This window comes from Dama dama, chromosome 9 (assembly GCF_033118175.1).
Source record: "Dama dama isolate Ldn47 chromosome 9, ASM3311817v1, whole genome shotgun sequence".
NCBI classification, from domain to species: Eukaryota; Metazoa; Chordata; class Mammalia; order Artiodactyla; family Cervidae; genus Dama; species Dama dama.
In genome coordinates this window covers 20,998,032-21,020,233 of record NC_083689.1, presented here as the reverse complement: position 1 = coordinate 21,020,233, position 22,202 = coordinate 20,998,032, and the positions used below count along the sequence as shown (strand labels likewise).

Sequence of the window (22,202 nt, the reverse complement as noted above, 5' to 3'; positions counted from 1 at the left end):
CAGGTCATAGAGGATCTTGCTTTGATTCATGTCATCGAGTGTTCTGCCTATGTTTTCCTCTAAGAGTTTTATAGCTTCTGGTCTTACATTTAGGTCTTTAATCCATTTTGAGTTTATCTTTGTGTATGGTGTTAGGAAGTGTTCTAATTTCATTTTTTTTACATGTAGCTGTCCAGCTTTCCCAGCACTATTTATTGAAGAAGCTGTCTTTGCTCCATTGTATATTCTTGCCTCCTTTGTCAAAAATGAGGTACCCATAGGTGCATGGGTTTATTTCTGGGATTTCTATCTTGTTCCCTTGGTCTGTATTTCTGTTTCTGTGCCAGTACCATATGGTCTTGATGACTGAAGCTTTGTAGTATGATCTGAAGTCAGGAAGGCTGATTCCTCCAGCTCCATTCTTCTTTCTCAAGACTGCTTTGGCTATTCGGGGTCTTCTGTGTTTCCATGAGAATTGTGTAATTTTTTGTTCTAGTTCTGTGAAAAATGTCATTTGGAATTTGATAGGAATCACACTGAATCTGTAGATTGCATTTGGTAGTATAGTCATTTTCACAATATTGATTCTTCCTACCCAAGAACATGGAATAGCTCTCCATCTGCTTATGTTATCTTTGATTCTTTCATTAGTGTCTTATAACTTTCTGTGTAACAGTTCTTTTGTTTCCTTAGGTAAGTTTATTCCTAAATATTTAATTCTTTTTGTTGAAATAGTGAATGGGATTGATTCCTTAATTTCTCTTTCCAATTTTTCATTGTTACTACACAGAAATGCAAGTGATTTCTGTGTATTGATTTTGTATCCTGAAACTTTGATAAACTCACTGATTAGCTCTAGTAATTTTCTGACATTCGTCTTATTTTTTAAAATGCATTTCAGAGTAAGTTGCAGCCTTCAGTTGACAGTCTCTGTTTCTGTATTTAAAAAAAAAAAAAAAACCTGCTGTTCTCTTTAGTTTCTCATTAGAATACTAGAAGATGGTCCCACAGTAGCTGTTACAAAATCCCCAACTCTCCTTGAGAAACACCAGAGATAAAGACATATAAATTCCTGTTTCTGCTTTCATTTTGTCATGATGGCTCGAAGTCTCTTTTTGCCTTTGAGAGGTAAGTCGTTAAAATGTTTTATTCTCTCTTAAGGAAAACAGTTATTGTATATTAATGCATGTGTATGGAATCTAGAAAAAAGGTACTGATGAATCTATTTGCAGGGCAGGAATAGACACAGGCACAGAGATGGGCTTGTGGACACAGAGGAAGGCGGGGGGTGGGAAGGCCAGAAGTAGGTGAGACAAATTGAGAAATAACATTGAGACATATGCATTATCATGTGTAAAATAGATAGCTAGTGGGGAGATGCTCTATAACACAGAAAGTGCGACTTAGTGCTCTGTGACAACTTTTAGGGGTAGACTGGGGTGGGGGGCAGTGGGGGCGAAGTTCAAGAGGTGACATATGTATACTTACAGCTGACTCACGTTGTTGTATGGCAGAAGCCAACACAACATTGTAAAGCAATCATCCTCCAATTAAAAGTAATTTACAAAAATAAATAATAAAAAATTTTAAAAATATATTTTATTCTCTTTAAGTAGAAATAGCAAGGACACTTCAAATCTCATACTCTATCTTGTTTTCAACGTTGTGGCTTGGGCAGGGGGCACCCGCTTGGTTTGTTCTTTAAAACCATGGCTGAGGTATGCCTCCTATGGAAATACCTGGAGGAATTAAGATGGGGCACTTCAAAATGATTTCATCAGGCAATGAGGCTCTTCAAAGCTTGCAATCCCTTACACTCCGTTGTACAAGGATAGGATCAAACAGAGCTTCTGGGGTGGTGGTTGTGTTGTGCTCAGTTGTGTCCTACTCTTTGCAACCCCATGGACAGAGGAGCCTGGTGGGCTACAGTCCCCTGGATTTTTCAGGCACGAGTACTGGAGCGGGCTGCCATTTCCTTCTCCAGGAGATCTTTGCCACCTCGTCTCCTGCAACTCCTGCATTGGCAGGCAGATTCTTTACCACTGAGCCAACTGGGAAGCACTTACAAAACATGAATCTCATGTAAGAATGGATTCTTTCATGTCAGGGCCAGGTTTTTGGCATGGAAAGCTGTCCCATGCTCATTTTCCTTCCTGAAACTGAGTTGGATTCTTCCGGATCTATTTGCTTAGTGAGCCAGAATTTCCAGACTTGGGTCGTCTCCGAGCTGACCACTCAGAGCATGCAAATTGCTTGTAAATTTACTGAGCGTGCAAACTGCTCGTAAAATTGCAATGTTGCTCTTTCAGTATGAACGTACCTTGATAGGAACTAAAAATTGATGAGTATCTTTCTTGTTTCAGAGGAATCACATTTGCTTCCTGCTCCTAATTTTGGAAGCCCCAACATGTATTTTATAAAACATATTAAATTGCTCCTCATTCCATGCTATGTGCTTTTGTTTTACTAAAAATACCAAGAGGACTTCTAGAATTATATTTTTTAATTTACTTGCCCATGATAAACTCATCTAATTGTCCAAGTCCTGTGACTTTCTTTTTTTAGCCACATTGGGAAACACAGGATCTTAGTTCCTGGACCAGGAATCCAATCCAGCCCCTCAGTAGTAAAAGCGCAGAATCCTAACCACTGAATGACCAGAGAATTCCCTAACTCGTTTGACTTTTATGAAACATGTGTCCAGTGAGAAAACCTAACTTCCTTTTTACTTTCAGATAGAATAAACTGCTAATGAATGTTAAATTCAACAACTGATGAAGCCACATTTTGCTACCTATATAACTATATAGGGGCTTCCCTGGTGGCTCAGACGGTAAAGAATGTGCCTGCAATTCAGGCGGCCCAGGTTTGATCCCTGGGTCATGACAATCCCCTGGAGAAGGAAATGACAATCCTCTTCAGTATTCTTGCCTGGAAAATCCCATGGACAGAAGAACCTGGTGGGCTATAGTCCATGAAGTCACAACTAACTTGAAGACTGAGCAACTAACACTTTCACTTTGCTTTCTTTCATATACTTATAAAAGACATTAAGATAAATATTTGTTTGTCAGTATTATTCAGCTTTCTAAATTTTTCTGTTTCATCCATTTTTATCCTTGACATCTCAAAAATATTTTTATGAATCTGTGAATGTTTTTTGACCATGATCAACTGACTTTTAGCTCTCAACGACCAAACAGTCTCTAGAGGGCCAAAATTGTGTTGAATTGTGTTCAATGTGTTTAGAGAAACTATTCAAGAGCTATTTTGGGGAAGGAAAGTAAAGCCAGCCTCAACAGATTCAGGCCACCAGAAAGTATTTAAAAAATTAAACTCCTCTTTTGTTTTCTCCCCCAGGACTTTCCTGCTTAATTTTCTTCCTGAATATTCCTAGCTCATCATTTCAAGGTATGTGGGTGATGGGCAGAATGAATCTGGAATAGTTTGTGTAGCCTGTGTTTCTACAGATGTTTCTCTTTTGCTGCTGTTGTTTTTTCTTTTTTTTGAACCTCACCCTGTGGCATGTGGGACCCGAGTTCCCTGACCAGGGATCGAACCCATAGCTCCTGCACTGGGAGATGGAATCTTAACCACGGGACCACCAGGGAAGTCCCCATAGATGTTTCTTTACAAAGCAGTTTGGGGATAAGCAGAACAACTTTTGCTCTCCCCAAATTCAGACTTAAAAAGAGAAACATGGAAATGGTAAGCATTTGCTCACACTCATGTGACTCTCCAAGTAATTCTAGCCTTCACAGTTTTTCCTACCACGCTATATTTATGACACTTAAAAAGAAATAGCTTTATTGGCTCATTCTTATGTGTAACTGAGGGTATTTACACAAAGAATCCACAAAAGTCAGGAGAACAATTATATAGAAATAATAAAGAGAAAACCATTCTGTACAAGTCTTTCTGTAGACATATGTTCTCATTTTTCTTGGGGGAATTTCTCTAAGAGGAATCACAGGATCATAGAATGACCAAATATGTAGAATTATTTTCTTCATCTTGTAAATGATAAAATGAAAGCAAAAAATTAAGAAAATGCAATGTATCCTGGGAAACTGCAAATTAAAAATCATGAGGCTTGCTTGGTGGTCCAATATAACTCTGTTTTCACTGCAAGGGGCATGGGTTTGATCCCTATTCTGGAAACTAAGGTCCTGCATGCTGTGGCCTCCTGGTCAATAAGAAAAAATAGTAAGGAAGTATTATCTTCATGAATATTTAGTGGGAGATTGCTGTGAGACATTAAGTTTTTAAGATTACATTTTAAAAATTTTCTTTTTGGCTATCCTGGGTCTTTGATGCCACATGGGCTTTTCTCTAGTTTTGGAGAGTAGAGGCTACTCTCTAGCTGTGGTGTGAAGGCTTCTCATTGTGGTGGCCTCTCTTGTTATCGAGCATGGATTCTAGGGCACTTAGGCTTCAGTACTTGCAGCACATGGGCTCTGTAGTTGTGGCAAATGGGCTCAGTTGCTCCAAGGCGTGTGGGATCTTCCTGGACCAGGAATCGAACCCATGTCTCCTGAAATGGCAGGTGGATTCTTTACCACCATTTTGAACTTAGGGATGATCAGTCTGTCTCCCTGTTCACTCCTGTCTACTGTTCCATGCCAAGATGGTCTCCATCTCATGACTTGTCCCACTGCTCTAGAAAGCCTTCTGCTAGAGACTCCCCTGGCTGTCCAGTGGTTAAGACTCCACACTTTCAACACAAAGGACCCAGGTTCAATCTCTGGTTGGGAACTAAGATCACACATGCCATGTGGCAGGGCCAAAAAAGAAAAAAAAAAACTACCCACCTTCTGCTAGATTTTCTCATACTTAGTCATCTCAGCCACACTTGCCCTGGTCATCCTACAGAATTTCTCTTCCTGACCCTCTCTGAGCCTCTGGCTTCTTTTTTTCAAATTTATTTTTAATTGGAGGATAATTGCCTTATAGTATTGTGTTAGTTTCTGCCATACATCAATATGAATTAGGTATCCGTTCAGTTCAGTCGCTCAGTGTCCAATTCTTTGAGACCCCATGGACTGCAATATGCCAGGCTTCCCTGTTCATCACCAACTCCCGAAGCTTGCTCACACTCATGGGAGTACATATGCCCCCTCCCTCTTGAACCTCCCTCCCACCTCCCACCCCATCCCACCCCTTTAGGTTGTCACAGAGCACTGGGTTTGAGCTTCATGCTTCATACAGTAAAATTTTCACTGGCTATCTAATTTTACATATGGAAATGTATGTTCCAATGCTACTTTCTCAATTCGTCCCACCTCGGGCTTCTTCCTGTGGTTGTTCAGTCACTAAGTTGTGTCCAACTCTTTGTGGCCCATGGACTGCAGCACACCAGACTTCCCTGTCCTTTACCATCTCCTGGAGTTTGCTCAAACTCATGTCCATTGAGTTGGTGATGTCATCCAACCATCTCATTCTCTGTCACCCCCTTTTCTGTCATCGCCTTCTCCTCTTGCTCTCAATCTGGCTTCTTATATCTATTTGCAATCCTTTCCATATGGGATAAGTTGTTCCCTTGTCCCCTCATAAAAATATAAGCTCTGTGGAACCAGGACCTGGAGTGCTTCATTAACAGGTGGGTAAGAGAATGTAAACCAGGTGCTGGGAACCTAAGGAGTACTCTGTAGTGGACTGAATGCCTGCATGATAGGATAGTGACATGGCCTGAACTCACTCATTTGACCTTTATGGATCCTTAGTCACAGATGTGAATGAATGCCTGGATACCCAGGCCTGCCCTTCGAAAGCCACCTGCACTGACACTGTGGAAAGCTACTTTTGCACCTGTAAATCTGGATATGAATCAAGCAATGGGAAGAAAGATTTTAATGATCCTAGAGTGACATGCATAGGTGAGTGTTATTTCAGTAAGAATATTCTAGAAAAAAAGTAGGTCTACTCATCCCTCCTATTGAGAGATTGGACCTAAATTTTTATAATAACTGATCAAATCAATGGCTTTGATAGTGGAGACCTATGTGCTAGGCATGGAAAACAATTTTTTGTTGAATAGCATTAAAGAGCCCTTAAATTCTTTAGCTCAATGATCTTTTTGTTTAGACAGCATAGTCTTTGGATCTAAATATTAAGTAAGAAGGAATGTTACCAGGGATGTATAAAAGGGGTTTGTCCGCAATTTGGAATATTTTAAATTCCACATTAATAAGGGGTTGGCAGACATGTGTAGCCTAATGAGTTTTTCTCATTTGGAAATGTTGTTCAGTTGCTAAGTCATGTCTTATTCTTTGCAACCCCATGGACTGCAGCATGCCAGCCTTCCCTATCCTTCAGTATCTCCCAGAGTTTGCTCAAATTTGTGTGCATTGAGTTGGTAATGCTATCTAACGGTCTCATCCTCTGCTGCCCTCTTCTTCTTTGGCCTTCATCATTTCCCAGCATCAGGGTCTTTTCCAATGAGTTAGCTTTTCACTTCAGGTGACCCAAGTGTTGGAGCTTCAGCTTTAGCATCAGTCCTTCCAGTGAATATTCAGGACTGATTTCCTTTAGAATTGATTGATTTGATCTCCTTGCTGTCCAAGGGACTCTCAAGAGTCTTCTCCAGCGTCACAATTCAAAGACACCAATTCTTCGGTGCACAGCATTCTTCATGGTCCAACTCTCACATCCATATACGACTACTGGAAAAATCATAGCTTTGACTATACAGACTTTTGTTGGCATTGGCAAAATGATGTCTCTCCTTTTTAATATGCTGTCTAGATTTGTCATAGCCTTCCTTCCAAGGAGCAAGTTTCCTAATACACTAAAAAAAAAAAAAATAGAGTTCATACAAATTTTTTTTTTACTACCATTTTGCATTTTGGGGTTTCAAAAAACGGTTAGCACTTACATTTGTGTTTATAGCAAAAAATTAATGAAAAGGTTATAAAGATTTGTGCCTGGGAATGTGTTTTCATTATATGTTCTAACATGTTATTTCTTCAGTTTAGAAAGTAGTTTTTAGAAAGTGTTTTAGAAGAACTGAACTTCTAAAACACTCTAGTGATTTTTCAAATTTTTCAAATGTTGCTCCTGATTTTTTCAAATGGAGAAATCAACTCATTTTAAAAAGCTGTTTGTATACTTATTTTTTAAGTAGAGAGAAATTTTCTCAGGAGTAGGATTATGGAATCATATGATAACTCTATTTTTATTTTTTTAAGTACTCCACAGTGGCTGTATGTAAGTACTTCCATAGTGGCTGTATCAATTTACATTCCTACCAACAATGTAGGAGGGTTCCCTTCTCTCCACACCCTCTTCAGAATGTATTGCTTGTAGACTCTGAACATAAGAACACCAACTGTGATCAAGACACAGAAAATCCGGACTCATCGTAAAGTCATCAGTTCTTCTATTGTTTTCTACACAGATGAGTTCTATGTATGCTCAGTTAGTCACATCCTGACCCCATGGACTATAGCCCACCAGGCTCCTCTTGTCCATGAAATTTTCCAGGCAAGAATATTGAAGTGGATTGCCATTTTCCTCCCCTAAGAGATCTTCCTAACCCAGGGATCGAACCCACATCTCTTGTGTCGCCTGCCTTGGCAGGTAGATTCTTTCCCACTAGCACCACCTGGGAAGCCCAATGAGTTCCATTCTGTTTTCTAAATCTTACCTCACTGTTTCCTTTGGGAATTTCTTGTATGATGTTTTCATATTCTCTTACACTTTGTCACTTCCTCTGAGACATATTTTCTAAACTTACACTTTAAAAATCTACTCATCACTCTCTGTTCCTTCTACTATTTTTTAAACAATAAATAAACATGTACATTAGTTAGTCGTTCATTCATGTCCAACTCTGCAACACCATGGACTATAGCCCACCAGGCTCCTCTGTCCATGGGATTACCCAGACAAGAACACTAGAATGGGTTGACATTTCCTTCTCCAAGGGATATTCCCAACCCAGAGATTGAACCTGGGTCTTCCACAATGCAAGCAGATTCCCTACAGTCTGAGCCACCAGGAAAGCCCATATTAAACTATTTTTTTAAGTAGTATGTATTAAATTATTTTTTTAAATAAAAAAATTTTTTTGAAGTATTTATTGTTGTTTTTCAGTCACTAAGTTGTGTCCAACTCTTTGCAACCCCATGGACTATAGCACGTCAGGCTTTTCTGTCTTTAACTATCACCCAAAGTTTGCTCAGATTCATGTCCATTGAGTCAGTGATGCTATCTAACCATCTCATCTAACTGATAATTCTACTCTTTAATTTTCCCTGCTGGCAGTTACCCTTCATAAACATGGTATTAGGGTTTCCCTGGTGACTCAGACAGTAAAGAATCTGCCTTCCTGTCATCAACTTCGTGGATGGGCTCCAACACTAGAAAAAAAATGCTTTGTATACTCCCAATAAAAATTAATTTAAAAATGGAAAGTAGATATGAGTAATCCTGTTCACTGTTCTGACACTGGCTAACCATCTCGGTTAGGTTGGCACTCAGTGGTTTTCTAGATGCAAAACTCTCAACTGCATATTGAGACAGTCTTGAGCAAACCAAAGTGAGTGCCTTGAAATGCACAGACTGTGACCTGTGTGTGGTGGACATGCCACAAGCGTGGCATGAAGAAGTGAACTCATGGAGCCCTGAGTGGCCCCATGGAGCCCTGTCACTGACTGATTCACTTTTCATCCTTTTCCTGCCACAGATAAGGATGAATGCCTGAACACCACAGCATGCCCACCGACAGCCACATGTCAGAACACCCGGGGAAGCTACTTATGTGTCTGCAATCCTGGGTTTGAGACACCTGATAGGAGAACTCAATTTACTGGCTCCAGAGGAACTTGCATAGGTAAGCAGATTCTCTGACGCCTTCCAGTGAAAATTTCCTTAGAGAAATGGTTGAGCAAAACAAACAATGCGTCAGTACAGATCTTACTTCAGTATGCTAATAACCCTTCAATTCCTCAGTATCTGAACACTGTCATTTGATACAGCTGTTTGTGTGTGCATAACATGAATGCGTGTGTGCTTAGTCGCTTCAGTTGTGTTCAGCTCTTTGCGATCCCATGGACTGTAGCCAGCCAGGCTGCTCTGTCCATGGGATTCTCCAGGCGAGAATACTGGAATGGGTTGCCATTTCCTTCTCCAAGGGATATTTCCAACCCAGAGATCAAACCCTGGTCTCCCACATTGCAGGCAGATTCATTACAGGCTGAGCCACCACGGAAGCCCAAATATGTTTTAAACTATTTTTTTAATTAAAAAATTTTCAATTGAAGTATTTATTGTTGTTGTTCAGTCACTTAGTTGTAGCCAACTCTTTGGAACCCCATAAACTGCAGCACGCCAGGCTTCTCTGTCTTTAACTATCACCCAGAGTTTGCTCAAATTCGTGTCCATTGAGTCAGTGATGCTATCTAACCATCTTTTTTTTTTTTCCACCAAGTTAAGACTTTATTCATGGGCATAAAACCAAGTTTAGCAAATCTAAAGGAACAGAAATCGTATAAATTATGTTCTCCAGTCATATAACAGAATTAAAGTATAATCAATAACAAGAAAATAACTGGAAAATTTCCAAATATTTGGAATTAATTGCACCAAATATCTAAAAAACCTGTGGGTCAAAAGGAAATCATGAGGAAATTATAAAACATTATTTTCTTATTTTTTTCATTTTTTTCCTTTATTTTTGTTAGTTGGAGGCTAATTACTTTACAATATTGTAGTGGGTTTTGCCATACATTGACATGAATCAGCCAGGGATTTACATGTGTTCCCCATCCTGATCCCCCCTCCCACCTCCCTCCCCATCCCACCCCTCTGGGTATCCCAGTGCACCAGCCCCCAGCACTTATCTCATGCATCCAACCTGGACTGGCGATCTGTTTCACATTCAATAACATACAAGTTTCAATACTATTCTCTTAGATCATCCCACCCTCGCCTTCTCCCATAAAGTCCATCTTATCTAACTGATTATTCTACTCTTTAATTTCCCTTGCTGGCAGTTACCCTTCATTAACATGGTATTAGGGCTTCCCTGATGACTCAGACAGTAAAGAATCTGCCTTCCTGTCATCATCCTCATGGATGGGCTCCAACACTAGAAAAAAAATGCTTTGTACACTCCAATAAAAATTAATTTAAAAATGGAAAGTAGATATGAGTAATCCTGTTCACTGCTCTGACGCTGGCTGACCATCTTGGTTGGGCTGGCACTCAATGGTTTTCTAGAGGCAAAACTCTCAATTGTATGTTGAGACAGTCTTTGAGCAAACCAAGGTGAGTGCCTTGAAATGCACAGACTTGACCTGTGTGTGGTGGACATGCCACAAGCGTGGCATGAAGAAGTGAACTCATGGAGCCCTGTCACTGACTGATTCACTTTTCATCCTTTTCCTGCCACAGATAAGGATGAATGCCTGGACACCACAGCGTGCCCACCGACAGCCACATGTCAGAACACCCGGGGAAGCTACTTATGTGTCTGCAATCCTGGGTTTGAGACACCTGATAGGAGAACTCAATTTACTGGCTCCAGAGGAACTTGCATAGGTAAGCAGATTCTCTGACGCCTTCCGGTGAAAATTTCCTTAGAGAAATGGTTGAGCAAAACAAACAATGCGTCAGTACAGATCTTACTTCAGTATGCTAATAACCCTTCAATTCCTCAGTATCTGAACACTGTCATTTGATACAGCTGTTTGTGTGTGCATAACATGAATGCGTGTGTGCTTAGTCGCTTCAGTTGTGTTCAGCTCTTTGCGATCCCATGGACTGTAGCCAGCCAGGCTGCTCTGTCCATGGGATTCTCCAGGCGAGAATACTGGAATGGGTTGCCATTTCCTTCTCCAAGGGATATTCCCAACCCAGAGATCAAACCCTGGTCTCCCACATTGCAGGCAGATTCATTACAGTCTGAGCCACCACGGAAGCCCAAATATGTTTTAAACTATTTTTTTAATTAAAAAATTTTCAATTGAAGTATTTATTGTTGTTGTTCAGTTGCTTAGTTGTAGCCAACTCTTTGCAACCCCATAGACTGCAGCACACCAGGCTTCCCTGTCTTTAACTATCACCCAGAGTTTGCTCAGATTCATGTCTATTGAGTCAGTGATGCTATCTAACCATCTCATCTAACTGATTATTCTACTCTTTAATTTTCCTTGCTGGCCATTACCCTTCATTAACATGGTATTAGGGCTTCCCTGATGACTCAGACAGTAAAGAATCTACCTTCCCGTCATCATCCTCATGGATGGGCTTCAACACTAGAAAAAAATGCTTTGTATACTCCCAATAAAAATTAATTTAAAAATGGAAAGTAGATATGAGTAATCCTGTTCACTGCTCTGACACTGGCTGACCATCTCGGTTGGGTTGGCACTCAGTGGTTTTCTAGATGCAAAACTATCAACTGCATATTGAGACAGTCTTGAGCAAACCAAGGTGAGTGCCTTGAAATGCACAGACTGTGACCTGTGTGTGGTGGACATGCCACAAGCGTGGCATGAAGAAGTGAACTCATGGAGCCCTGAGTGGCCCCATGGAGCCCTGTCACTGACTGATTCACTTTTCATCCTTTTCCTGCCACAGATAAGAATGAATGCCTGGACCCCGCACTGTGTTCACCAACAGCCAGGTGTAAGAATACCCGGGGAAGCTACTTATGTGTCTGCAATCCTGGGTTTGAGACACCTGATGGGAGAACTCAGTTTACCGGCTCCGGGGGAACTTGCATAAGTAAGCAGATTCTCTGACGCCTTTGGGTGAAAATTTTCTGAGAGAAAGAGTTGAGGTAAACAAGTGAAGGAAAATAATACATCAGTATGGGTCTGACTTTGAACGCTAATAACCCTTCAGTTCCTCAGTATTAAACACTGTCCTTTGATATAGCTGTTTATCTGTGTTTATGTGTGCATAACGTGTATGTGTGCACACATGTTTATGAGTGCTCAGTCACTTCAATCATGTTCTCATCTTTGCAACCCTATGGACTATAGCCCACCAGGCTCCTCTGTCCATGGGATTCTCCAGGCAAGAATACTGGACTGGATTGATATGGCCTCCTCTAGGGGATCTTCCCAATCCAGGGTTGGAATCCAGGTCTCCTGCGTCTCCTGCTTTGGCAGGCAATTCTTTTTTTGTTTTGTTTTGTTTTTTTGTTTTTTTTTTTTTTGGCAGGCAATTCTTTACTACTGAGCAGAGATGCGTTCCAAATGTGCAGCTCCTGTTAAGGTAACACAGAAGACTCCCCCTGGTGGTTGCCAATTTATTCGTATTTTAACTTGTCTTTTCTGACTTCTGTTGAAATATTGAAACTTAGGGCAACTCAATTAAAAAACAAAAAGACAAATTATTTTATAAAAGAATAGAGGCATATATATATATATATATACATATATAGTTAACTTTCTGCACTCCTGAAACTAATACAACACTGTTAATCCACTATACTCTGATATAAAATAAAAAGTTAAAAAAAAAAACTGAAAAGATAACCTACATAATAGGAGAAACTATTTACAAATGATAAGATGGATTAGGGATTAGTATCCCTCAGCAAAATATTTGAAAAGAAAAATAATATATTACTTATATGTGGATGCTAAGAAATAAAACAAATAGATATATAACAAAACGGAAACAGACTCACAGATGTAGAGAACAAACTAGTGGCTACCAGTGGGGAGAAGTAGGGGGAGGGGCAAGATAGGTGAATAGAATTAAGAGGCACAAGCAAGTGTGTATAAAATAAATAAGCAACAAGGATATATTATATAGCATAGGGAAGTGTACCCATTACTTTGTGATCATTTTAAGTGCGGGTACAATCTATATAAAAATATTGAATCACTATATTATATACCTGAAACTAATACAGTAATATAAATAAACTATACTTCAATTTTGGGCTTCCCTGGTTGCTCAATCTGTCTGCAATGCAGAAGATCCAGGTTTGATCCCTGGGGAAGATACCCTGGAGAAGGGAATGGCAATCCAGTATTCTTGCCGGGAGAATTTTATGGACAGAGGAGTCTGGTGGGCTACAGTCCTGGGGGCACAAAGACTCAGATACGAATGAGTGACTAACACACACACGAACACACACATATACACACAAGCACTTCAGTTGGCTAGCAGGCATGACAACCGCAGGCATGACCGAGAAGCAGAAATCCCATAATCCCTTCTGTAAAGAAAGCTGGAAGGAAGTTGGAAAAAGGAAAAGTTGGGAGGGAAATTTTCCCAATTTCAGACTGGGAAGAAACATTTCTGTTTTTCTTTTCTTTCCTTTTTTTTTTTTTTTGAATTCTCATTCTATTTCTAGGAATCAACCCTAGGTCCCCGACCCCAACCCAAGTTACATTTTCGGAAGACTATAGGCAACAGGTATGTTTCCATCTTTGTAAATTTGTGTTTGGTGTCCACCACCAGTATGTGGAAATAAACAGTATTACAAATAAAACACTCTCTAGAGGGAATATGCCTAAATATAAAACATAAAACAAGGGTTCAAATCAACCCCCCCACACACACATTCCAGCACACATACACATAATGGTCTCTGGGGATAAAAAGGTGTTTCTTGATACTAATATTTTTGCATCCTCTCGTATTTCTTCCATATTTTGTTTTATCGATTGCTTTCTTTCTGAGCAACAGTGTATTGTTTGGAGAATATATGGCAGCCATGAAGTGTTCTTAGTCAACCTAGTTCTGTCCAAAATTAATCATAAAAAAAGAAACCATCTGGGACTTCCCTGGTGGTCCAGTGGTTAAGATTCCGTGCTTCCCATCCCTGGTCACAGAGCTAAGATTTCGCATGCTAAATGGCATGGCCAAGTTATTTTTTTTAAAAAGCAGTAAGCACCCACACCCCCTCAATTTAACCATCATTATGGTTGATATAATTTCACTGTTGCAAGTGCTATATGTTATTGCAAAGGAATCTTTCAAAAGTGACTTACAAAACAAACGTATGTTACATTGAGACAATATGGAAATCAATATTACACCCATAAGATGAATTTTCAAAATTCAGTCCTTTGTTTCATTAGAAGTTATTTGTAGTTTGATCTAAATTGTCCAGTGTCATATATAAGTTATAGGACTTTAAAAACCTGCCTTCTAGACCATATAGGTTAAAGTGCACTTTTGGAAAACAGACTGTCTCTAGTCACAGTCAAGAATAAAGGTAAATGGAATATTACTTAGCTATAAAAAAGAACACGAGGGGGGGAGGGAAAAAAAAATAAATAAAAAAGAACACATTTGAGTCAATTCAATGAGGTGGATGAAACTGGAGCCTATAAGTCAGAAAGAGAAACACCAATACAGTATATTAATGCATATATATGGAATTTAGAAAGATGGTAATGATGACCCTATATGCAAGACAGCAAAAGAGACACAGATGTAAAGAATAGACGTTTGGACTATGTGGGAGAAGGTGAGGGTGGGATGATTTGAGAGAACTGCATTGAAATGTGTACATTATCGTATGTAAAATAGATGAACAGTGCAAGTTCAGTGGATGAAGCAGGGCACTCAAAGCCGGTGCTCTGGGACAATGCAGAAGGATGGGGTGGGGAGGGAAGCAGGAGGGCGGATTCAGGACTGGCGGACACATGTACACCCATGGCTGACTCATATTGATGTATGGCAAAACCTGCGCAGTATTGTATATTCCAATTAAACTGAATTAATTAATTTTTAAAAAAAGAAATTACACACACACACAAACCAGAAAAAAACAATAGAGTAGGAGGAGAATAAATAAAGCTGGGAAAAAAAGAATAAAGGTAAATATGCTATGAAAATTGTTTTTATTAAAATGGAGAGCAGAAAGACATGTATGTCTACATCGCTATCTGTTATACACAAAGGTTATATAGAACTAAAGATTTTATATAAAATATATTATACAAAATAGAAATAATTTTAATATTTTGACTATTATGTATGGCATTTGATTGTTTTACTTCCATCCCCCAAAGTTGATATATTTGAATTGCCCCTCCTCCAATTTTAATTTTCTCAGTGGGGAAAAAAAAAAGATTAACTTAATAGTTGGGAATATTTAGGCATTTTTGACAGGTAAGCTCTCTAGAAATTATTTTTGGGAATAATGAGGTGGGTGTTGAACTGATTCAGTCTTTTCAAATAGATACCCACTAGTCCCAAAACAATGTATTGAACTTGATTTACATTGTGTGTGTGTGTGTGTGTGTGTGTGTTAAACTCCAACAAGTGTGTTTAATTTTGCAGTCTTGTATTCACAGATATGTCAGAGTATTTCTCTGCCAGGACCAAGTGTTTTAATAAAGCTTCTGAGAACGTGAGAACAACATCTGGATGCTTCTAACTGAATGAAAGCCAATTATATGTTTCTATTCTTTCCTTTTAGAATACCACCAAGGACCCAAATGACACTTCTGTTACCATGGTGACAGAAGGATTACCAGAAGATGACAATGTCACACTTGTGTTACAGGTTTGAGATCATTCCCAGTTTCTGTGAATGTTTTCTCACAGTAGATAATTCTCCATCTTTTTCTTCCTCCAATGTGCCTGAAGGAATTAATTATAAGTTAGGTGGGACAAATTGTTTTTCCTTTCTGGGTCTCCACATCACAGGAGAAATCCAAACTGCATGTGTAGATTTTTAACCTTATTTCTATTGGACGCAGAGGTCTCTCCCTTCCTACTTTTCTGAAAATAAACATTTTCCCATATTGGATGACAATTTACTGTTTCTTCAGAGGTATACTAAAAAGCTGTGAGAGAGAATACAAAGGCAGGGGGATTTAGCAGAAAAGCAAAGGTGAAACCAAGTAGCATAAGCGAGTTCTCAGTCGCTCGGTCATGTCCGACTCTTGGCAACCCCACAGACTGTAACCCTCCAAGCTCCTCTGTCCATGGGATTTTCTAGGCAGGAACACTGGAGTGGGTTGCCATCTCCTCCTCCAGGGGATCGTCGCCACCCAGGAAACCAGGTAGACGGTGATGCAAAATCTAAGACCAGTGGATTAAAAATACTCAATTACTTCACAATGGAATGAAGTGACAGTGTAAGGTCTGAGTTTCTTCCTGCTTTGTTTAAACATTTGCGTCTTTTCCCTACACTGTTCCCTTCTTCTGCTATTAGGCAATGGAAATATTCCCAGAGAAAGCTCATAGTTGTGGAAGCTTTCAAGAAATATCTGGAAAATAGAAACTGTATGCTTAGTTTCCTTTTAGGAATAGTCATTTTCACATCCATTATTTTTTTGTTTATTCATATTTCATTGTTTTTAAAAAATTTTTATTTGTGTATCATACTCTATTTTTTGTTTATTCCTAAGTATGTTATTCTTGTTTAAAAACTTTGTTGGAGTACAGTTAATTGACAATGTTGCTAGTTTCAGGTGTGTAGCAAAGACATTCAGTTATATATGTATATATTCATTCTTTTGCAGCTTCTTTTCCCATATAGGTATTGTAGAATGTTGAGTATGGTTCCCTCTGCTATACAGTAGGACCTTGTTTTTTATCCATCCTATGTATTATAGTTTGCATCTGCTAATCCCAAACTCCCAGTCCATCTCTCTCCTACCCCTCTCCCCCTTGGCAACCACACATCTGTTCTCTACATCTGCACATTCACTATTTGTATGGCAGGAAATAGCCGATTCTTTTGGCAACTTCAGCAACATCACCACCAAGCCATCTCAGGAACACAAGGAAGAAACTGCCCGTTTTGCGACACAGTATCTCCACACAGTGCAGTCGGCAGCCTATGAAGCTGCCCTCAGTCGACCCACAGAAGGAACGCTGAGGAGAGAGTCACAATTTATGGGTAAGCTGTGGTCATCGATACTCAGGCAGACTCTCAAACTTAATTGGGTTCAGGGAATGCTGGTTGAGCTACAATTTCATTGGCAGGAAACAGCCTTCTCTTTCTTTGCACTGGCAAAATCTGTGTAAGTACTTGACATGAAATATCTTATTTCTCTTCAGAACCCTAAGTTTGCATTGGATGAGGCTTGAAAGTTCATTTGACTGGACCATCCATTCATCTTTCAAGTCTAACCTATTTTTAAAGTGAATCTTTTGTGGCTGTGTGTACTGTCCCTTTTAATCCAAGAGTCACCCTAGGGTTCTTATGTACAAATCTTTATCAAGGATACACTGAAGGATAAAGCAGTCTTTACTCTTAGAATTAACAAGGCATAAGGAGCACCTAGTAAAGTGTCTGATACCTAGAAGGATTTGTGCTGTGTACTTAGCCACTCAGTCATGTCAGACTCTTTGTGACTCTATGGACTATAGCCTGCCAGGCTCCTGGGTCCATGAAATTCCCCAGGTAAGAATACTACAGTATTTCCTCCTCCAGAGGATCTTCCTGACTCATTGAACCCAAATTTCCTGTGTCTCCTGCATTGCAGGTGAATTCTTTACCTGATGAGCCATCAGAGAAGCACCCTAGAAGTATTTAGTAATTGTCAAATGAATGAATGAACATATGAACAGAAAAGCTGTGGTGTTGTCGTCAATTAGAGGATGAAATTCCACTTTAAAAATTTATTTTGTTGAAGTATAGTTGTCCCCCTCACAACCTCTAAGTTTTCAGGCTCTTTTTTCCTGCTGACATCATGCAATGTTATCTCACTATTGTTTTATCTGCATATCACTGATTACTAGTGGATTAGATGTCTCTATTTTATGCTGGCCATTAGGTTTCTTTTTTGTGATTCTTCTGATATGTATTTTTTGTCCATTTTCCCTTATCCTTTTGCTCTTTGTCCATTGGGTTTTTTATTTTTACCTTATTGATATTTAGGAGCTCTTTACATATGATGGACCTCATTTATGTCTCTAAATATTTTCTGCCAATCTGTGGTTTGTTGAAAGGATGTTTGAGTGGAGATGTTTTCACTTTTGATGTAATCAAACTTGTCTGTCTTAGAGAGGAGGTGAGGGACACACAAATGTCAGGGAAGCAGTTTGTGATGCTAATTAGAGTGAATAGTGTAGGCTTGGAGAGAAGGCAAGATTTGTGAGAAGACTTGAAGAAGAAGGCGTGAGCTGCGTGCATATCTTGGGGAGAATGATCCTGGGCAGAGGGCTTGAGGTGAGCATTCCTGGTGTGTTGGAGATACTTGCAGAGTGACTGAAGGTGACTGGTCAAGGAACTGATTCAAGGCAAGATCAAGCAGGGTCTTCCTGGGAATTGTAACAACTCTGAATTTTATTCAAAGAGACTCTATCTGATTCACGTTTTGAAAGGATCCCACTGGCTGCTCTGAGGGAACAATGAATGAATGCAGTTAGATGATTGGGATGAGCCAAGAGAGATCTACTGGTGGGCCAGATGAAGTCAGTGCCCCAAATCAGATTCACATCAAGGCTGGTGCCTTTTCAGCAAAAGGTCTGGATTTGCTGCCAGGGTACATGTGGAGTTTGAGAGAAAGAGAAAGTTTGGTGCTGAAGTTGATTAATATGTAGATGATGAAAATATTTAGCTTATTCAAAACAGAAGAGGCAGAAGAGTGAGTATGGGGAGATGAAGGGAAGAAAGAAGGTGTCTTATGATTCTTTTTTTAATTAATTTTTTTGAAGTATGATTGCCTTACAGTGTTATGTTAATTTCAACTATACAGCAAGGTGAATCAGCTACATATCCTCTTTTTTTTCCTATTTCCTTCCCATTTAGTCACCACAGGGCACTGAGTAGAGTCCCCTGTGCTAGAAAGTAGATTCTCATTAGTTATCTATTTTATTTGTTGTTAGTTTTCAGTTGCAAAGTCTCATCCAACCCTTTGAGACCCCATGGACTGTAGCCTGCCAGGCTCCTCTGTCCATGGGATTTCCCAGGCAAGAATACTAGAGTGGGTTGCCATTTCCTCACCAAGGGATCTTCCTGACCCAGGGATGGAATTCGTATCTCTGGCGTCTCCTGCATTGGCAGGCAGATTCTTTACCACGGAGCCACCTGGGAAGCCCATAGTATCGATAGTAACTGACATATTGTTGTTGCTGCTCAGTCATTCAGTCATGTCCAGCTCTTTGTGACCCTGTGGACTGCAGCAGCCTTTCCTGTCCTTCACTGTCCCCTGAAGCTTGCTCAAACTCATGTCCATTGAGTCGGTGATGCCATCCAACCATCTCATCCTCTGTTGCCCCCTTCTCCTCCCACCTTCAATCTTTCCCAGTATCAGGGCCTTTTCTAATGAGTCAGTTCTTTGCATCAGGTGGCCAAAGGATTGGAGCTTCAGCTTCAGCATCAGTCCTTCCAATGAATATTCAGGACTGATTCCCTTTAGGATTGACTGGTTTGGTCTCCTTGCAGTCCAAGGGACTCTCAAGAGGCTTCTCCAACAACACAGTTCAAGAGCATCAGTTCTTCAGCGCTCAGTCTTCTTTATGATCCAGCTCTCACATCCATACATGACTACTGGAAAAACCATAGTTTTGACTATACGGACCTTTGCTGGTGAAGTAATGTCTCTGCTTAACATGCTGTTTAGCTTTGTCATAGCTTTTCTTCCAAGGAGCAAGCATCTTTTAATTTCATGACCGCAGTCACTGTCCACAATGATTTTGAAGCCCAAGAAAGTAAAGTCCATCACTGTTTCCATTGTTTCCCCATCTATTTGCATGACGTGATGGGACCAGATGCCAGGATCTTCGTTTTTTTGAATGTTGAGTTTTAAGCCAATTTTTTAACTCTCCTCTTTCACCTTCTTCAAGAGGCTCTTCAGTTTCTCTTTGCTTTCTGCTCTAAGAGTGGTGTCATCTGCATAAGTAAGTTCAGTCACTCCTTCCTGTCCACTCTGCGACCCCATGTACTGCAGCTTGCCAGGTTTCCCTGCGTATCTGAGGTTATCTGTATATTGAATCTGTTCCCTCCAATAAGAGACTGGGTGCCCAAATAAAGCCAACAGCTTCTATGTGTCCACTCCAACTCCATCACCCAAGCTCCAGTTTTCATCTGAAGCTCCTACAGTTGCCATTTTTTTAATTTAATTTTTATTTATTTTTCTGCCACACCATGCAGCATGTGGGATCTTAGTTCCCTGACAAGGGATCAAACCCATGTCCCTTGCATTGGGAACATGGATTCCTAACCACTGGGCACCAGGGAAGTCCTTGTCATTTTTTAAGTGAGATGGACAAGGAGATTATATTATAAAATAAGTGTTTATAAGGATTTCCAACATTCATGCAGAGTTTCTGTTTTTTTAGTTATTGAAGCGCTGACCATCAAGAATGGCTGCAAAACAGAAAATGAAATAGTTAAATTACAGATTGAAAAGGAGACAATGGACATCGATTGCACTGTTGTCACTGGAGGAGGAACTGGAGGTAACAGAAATTACCTAAATTATCTCAACATCTCTAGAATTGGGGGCAGGGGAAATTTACTCTTATTTTTTATTGAGTTATATTAACAATTAATACATGATACTATGCTAATTTCATGCATGCTGCATGCTAAGTCGCTTCAGTTGTGTCCAACTTTTTGCCACCCTATGAACTATAGCCCACCAGGCTCCTCTGTCCATGGGGATTCTCAAGGCAAGAATACTGAAGTATTCTTGCCTTGAGTTTCCATGCCCTCCCCCAGGGGATCTTCCCAACCCAGGGATCGAACCCATGTCACCTGTGGTTCCTGCATTGCAGGCGAATTCTTTACCGCTGAGCAGTAATTCTTTACCAGGGAAGCTCAATTTCAGGCATACAACAGGCTGATCTGATACTTTTATACATTATGAATGATCACCTCACTATACAAAATTGGTACAGTATCCTTGACTATATTCTCTATCTGTAATTACATCTTTGTGACATATATTTTGCAGCTGAAAGTTGGTACCTCTTAATCCCCGTCACACTTCTTCTTCCCGTGCCCCCTTCATATTCTCTCCTCTCGAAACCACCACTTTGTTCTCTGTGTCCATGAATCTGTTTCTCTTCTGTCTTGTGTTTTAGATTCCACATAGAAGTGAAATCATGTGGGATTTGTCTTTCTCTGTCTGACTCATTTCACTAACATAACATCATACCCTCCAGGTCCATCCAGGTTGCTGCAAATGGAAAGACTTCGTTCTTTTTATGGTTGCATAATATTCCACTGTGTATATATACCACTTCTTTATCCATTCATCTATAGAGGATGCTTAGGTTGCTTCCATATCTTGACTATTGTAAACTGTGTTGCTAGGGACAGAGGGGATATCTCTACTAGAATCCAGACATAGCCTTAACATCCTGCAAGTGGAATGATTTTGGAATCTCTCCCATCTATTTTTCAAGGGTGTAAGGTCTAATAAATTAGGATTCAGAGCCCTACATTCCATATCTGACTCCTAAGAAACTGGCCATATAAATCCTTAACTGGCAACACATTCTCCAGTCTCCTCCTCAGGTTCATCGGTTCTTTGCTTCCTTTCAGGTGCTGTGGTCTTTATCTCTTACAAGTCTTTTGGGTCCATCTTGGATGGCTCCTTTGTGTCTAAGGCAAACCTAACTCTTGATGAAAAGCTGGATCACTTTCAACTGAATTCCAAGGTGATAAGTGGTACCACGGGATGCAAGAAGAATTGTTCCCTGGCCAAGCCCGTGAACTTCACGTTTCACCATATACAGGTGGGCAAAGTATCCACTTGTTTGAGCACCTAGAAATTTGTACTGATCACACCTGTAAACCCAGTAGTGAAAAAGTATGGCTTTCACAGGCAGTTCTTTCTGCCCAGGCTGATTTATCAGGAATTGCTGATGGAGATTTGAAATTCAACCCAGTCCTTGGTGAAGAGTTACTCCAAAAATTACATGATAGGAATTATTCCTTCAACAGACTAAAAAGTGATTAAAAAAAAAACTATAGCCTTATTTACTGTTGGGAAATGAACAGAAAAACGTGACTCTTTGCAATCCCACGGACCCGAGCCAGCCAGGCTCCTCCATCCATGGGATTTTCCAGGCAAGAATACCGAAGTGGGTTGGAACTTTCTCCTCCAGGGGATCCTCCCAACCCAGAGACCGAACCCGTGTCTCCTGCACTGGCAGGCGGATTCCTTAGCACCAAGCCACCAGGGAAGCCCAAGAAGTCCACAGTAAGGTCTCTTAAAGTGAAATCATCAATTCACATCCTTTAAGTATGTACAGTTATATTTGTCAAGTATTCCTCAATAAAGCTGGAAAAAATAAAAGACTCAACTTAAAAAATTAAAAGTCATATGAGAGCTTCC

At 40.0% G+C, this 22,202-nt stretch overlaps 1 protein-coding gene across 2 annotated transcripts in view; it reads left to right on the top strand.

Annotated features, from left to right (window-relative positions):
- The first annotated feature begins 981 nt into the window (after positions 1-981).
- Positions 982-22,202, top strand: part of LOC133062036 (adhesion G protein-coupled receptor E3-like) — a 39,860-nt gene continuing 18,639 nt past the window's right edge. Inside the window, exons 1-11 of one of the 2 annotated variants that reach the window (XM_061150536.1) lie at positions 982-1,107; positions 3,340-3,390; positions 5,703-5,855; positions 8,666-8,812; positions 10,375-10,521; positions 11,563-11,709; positions 13,298-13,359; positions 15,377-15,463; positions 16,630-16,807; positions 20,197-20,316; positions 21,407-21,600. In XM_061150536.1, the coding sequence (XP_061006519.1) occupies positions 1,074-1,107; positions 3,340-3,390; positions 5,703-5,855; positions 8,666-8,812; positions 10,375-10,521; positions 11,563-11,709; positions 13,298-13,359; positions 15,377-15,463; positions 16,630-16,807; positions 20,197-20,316; positions 21,407-21,600 (1,320 nt within the window). In that variant the 5' untranslated portion in view covers positions 982-1,073. The remainder of the gene's footprint in view (positions 1,108-3,339; positions 3,391-5,702; positions 5,856-8,665; positions 8,813-10,374; positions 10,522-11,562; positions 11,710-13,297; positions 13,360-15,376; positions 15,464-16,629; positions 16,808-20,196; positions 20,317-21,406; positions 21,601-22,202) is intronic. The other variant, XM_061150537.1, reaches the window with a different exon arrangement.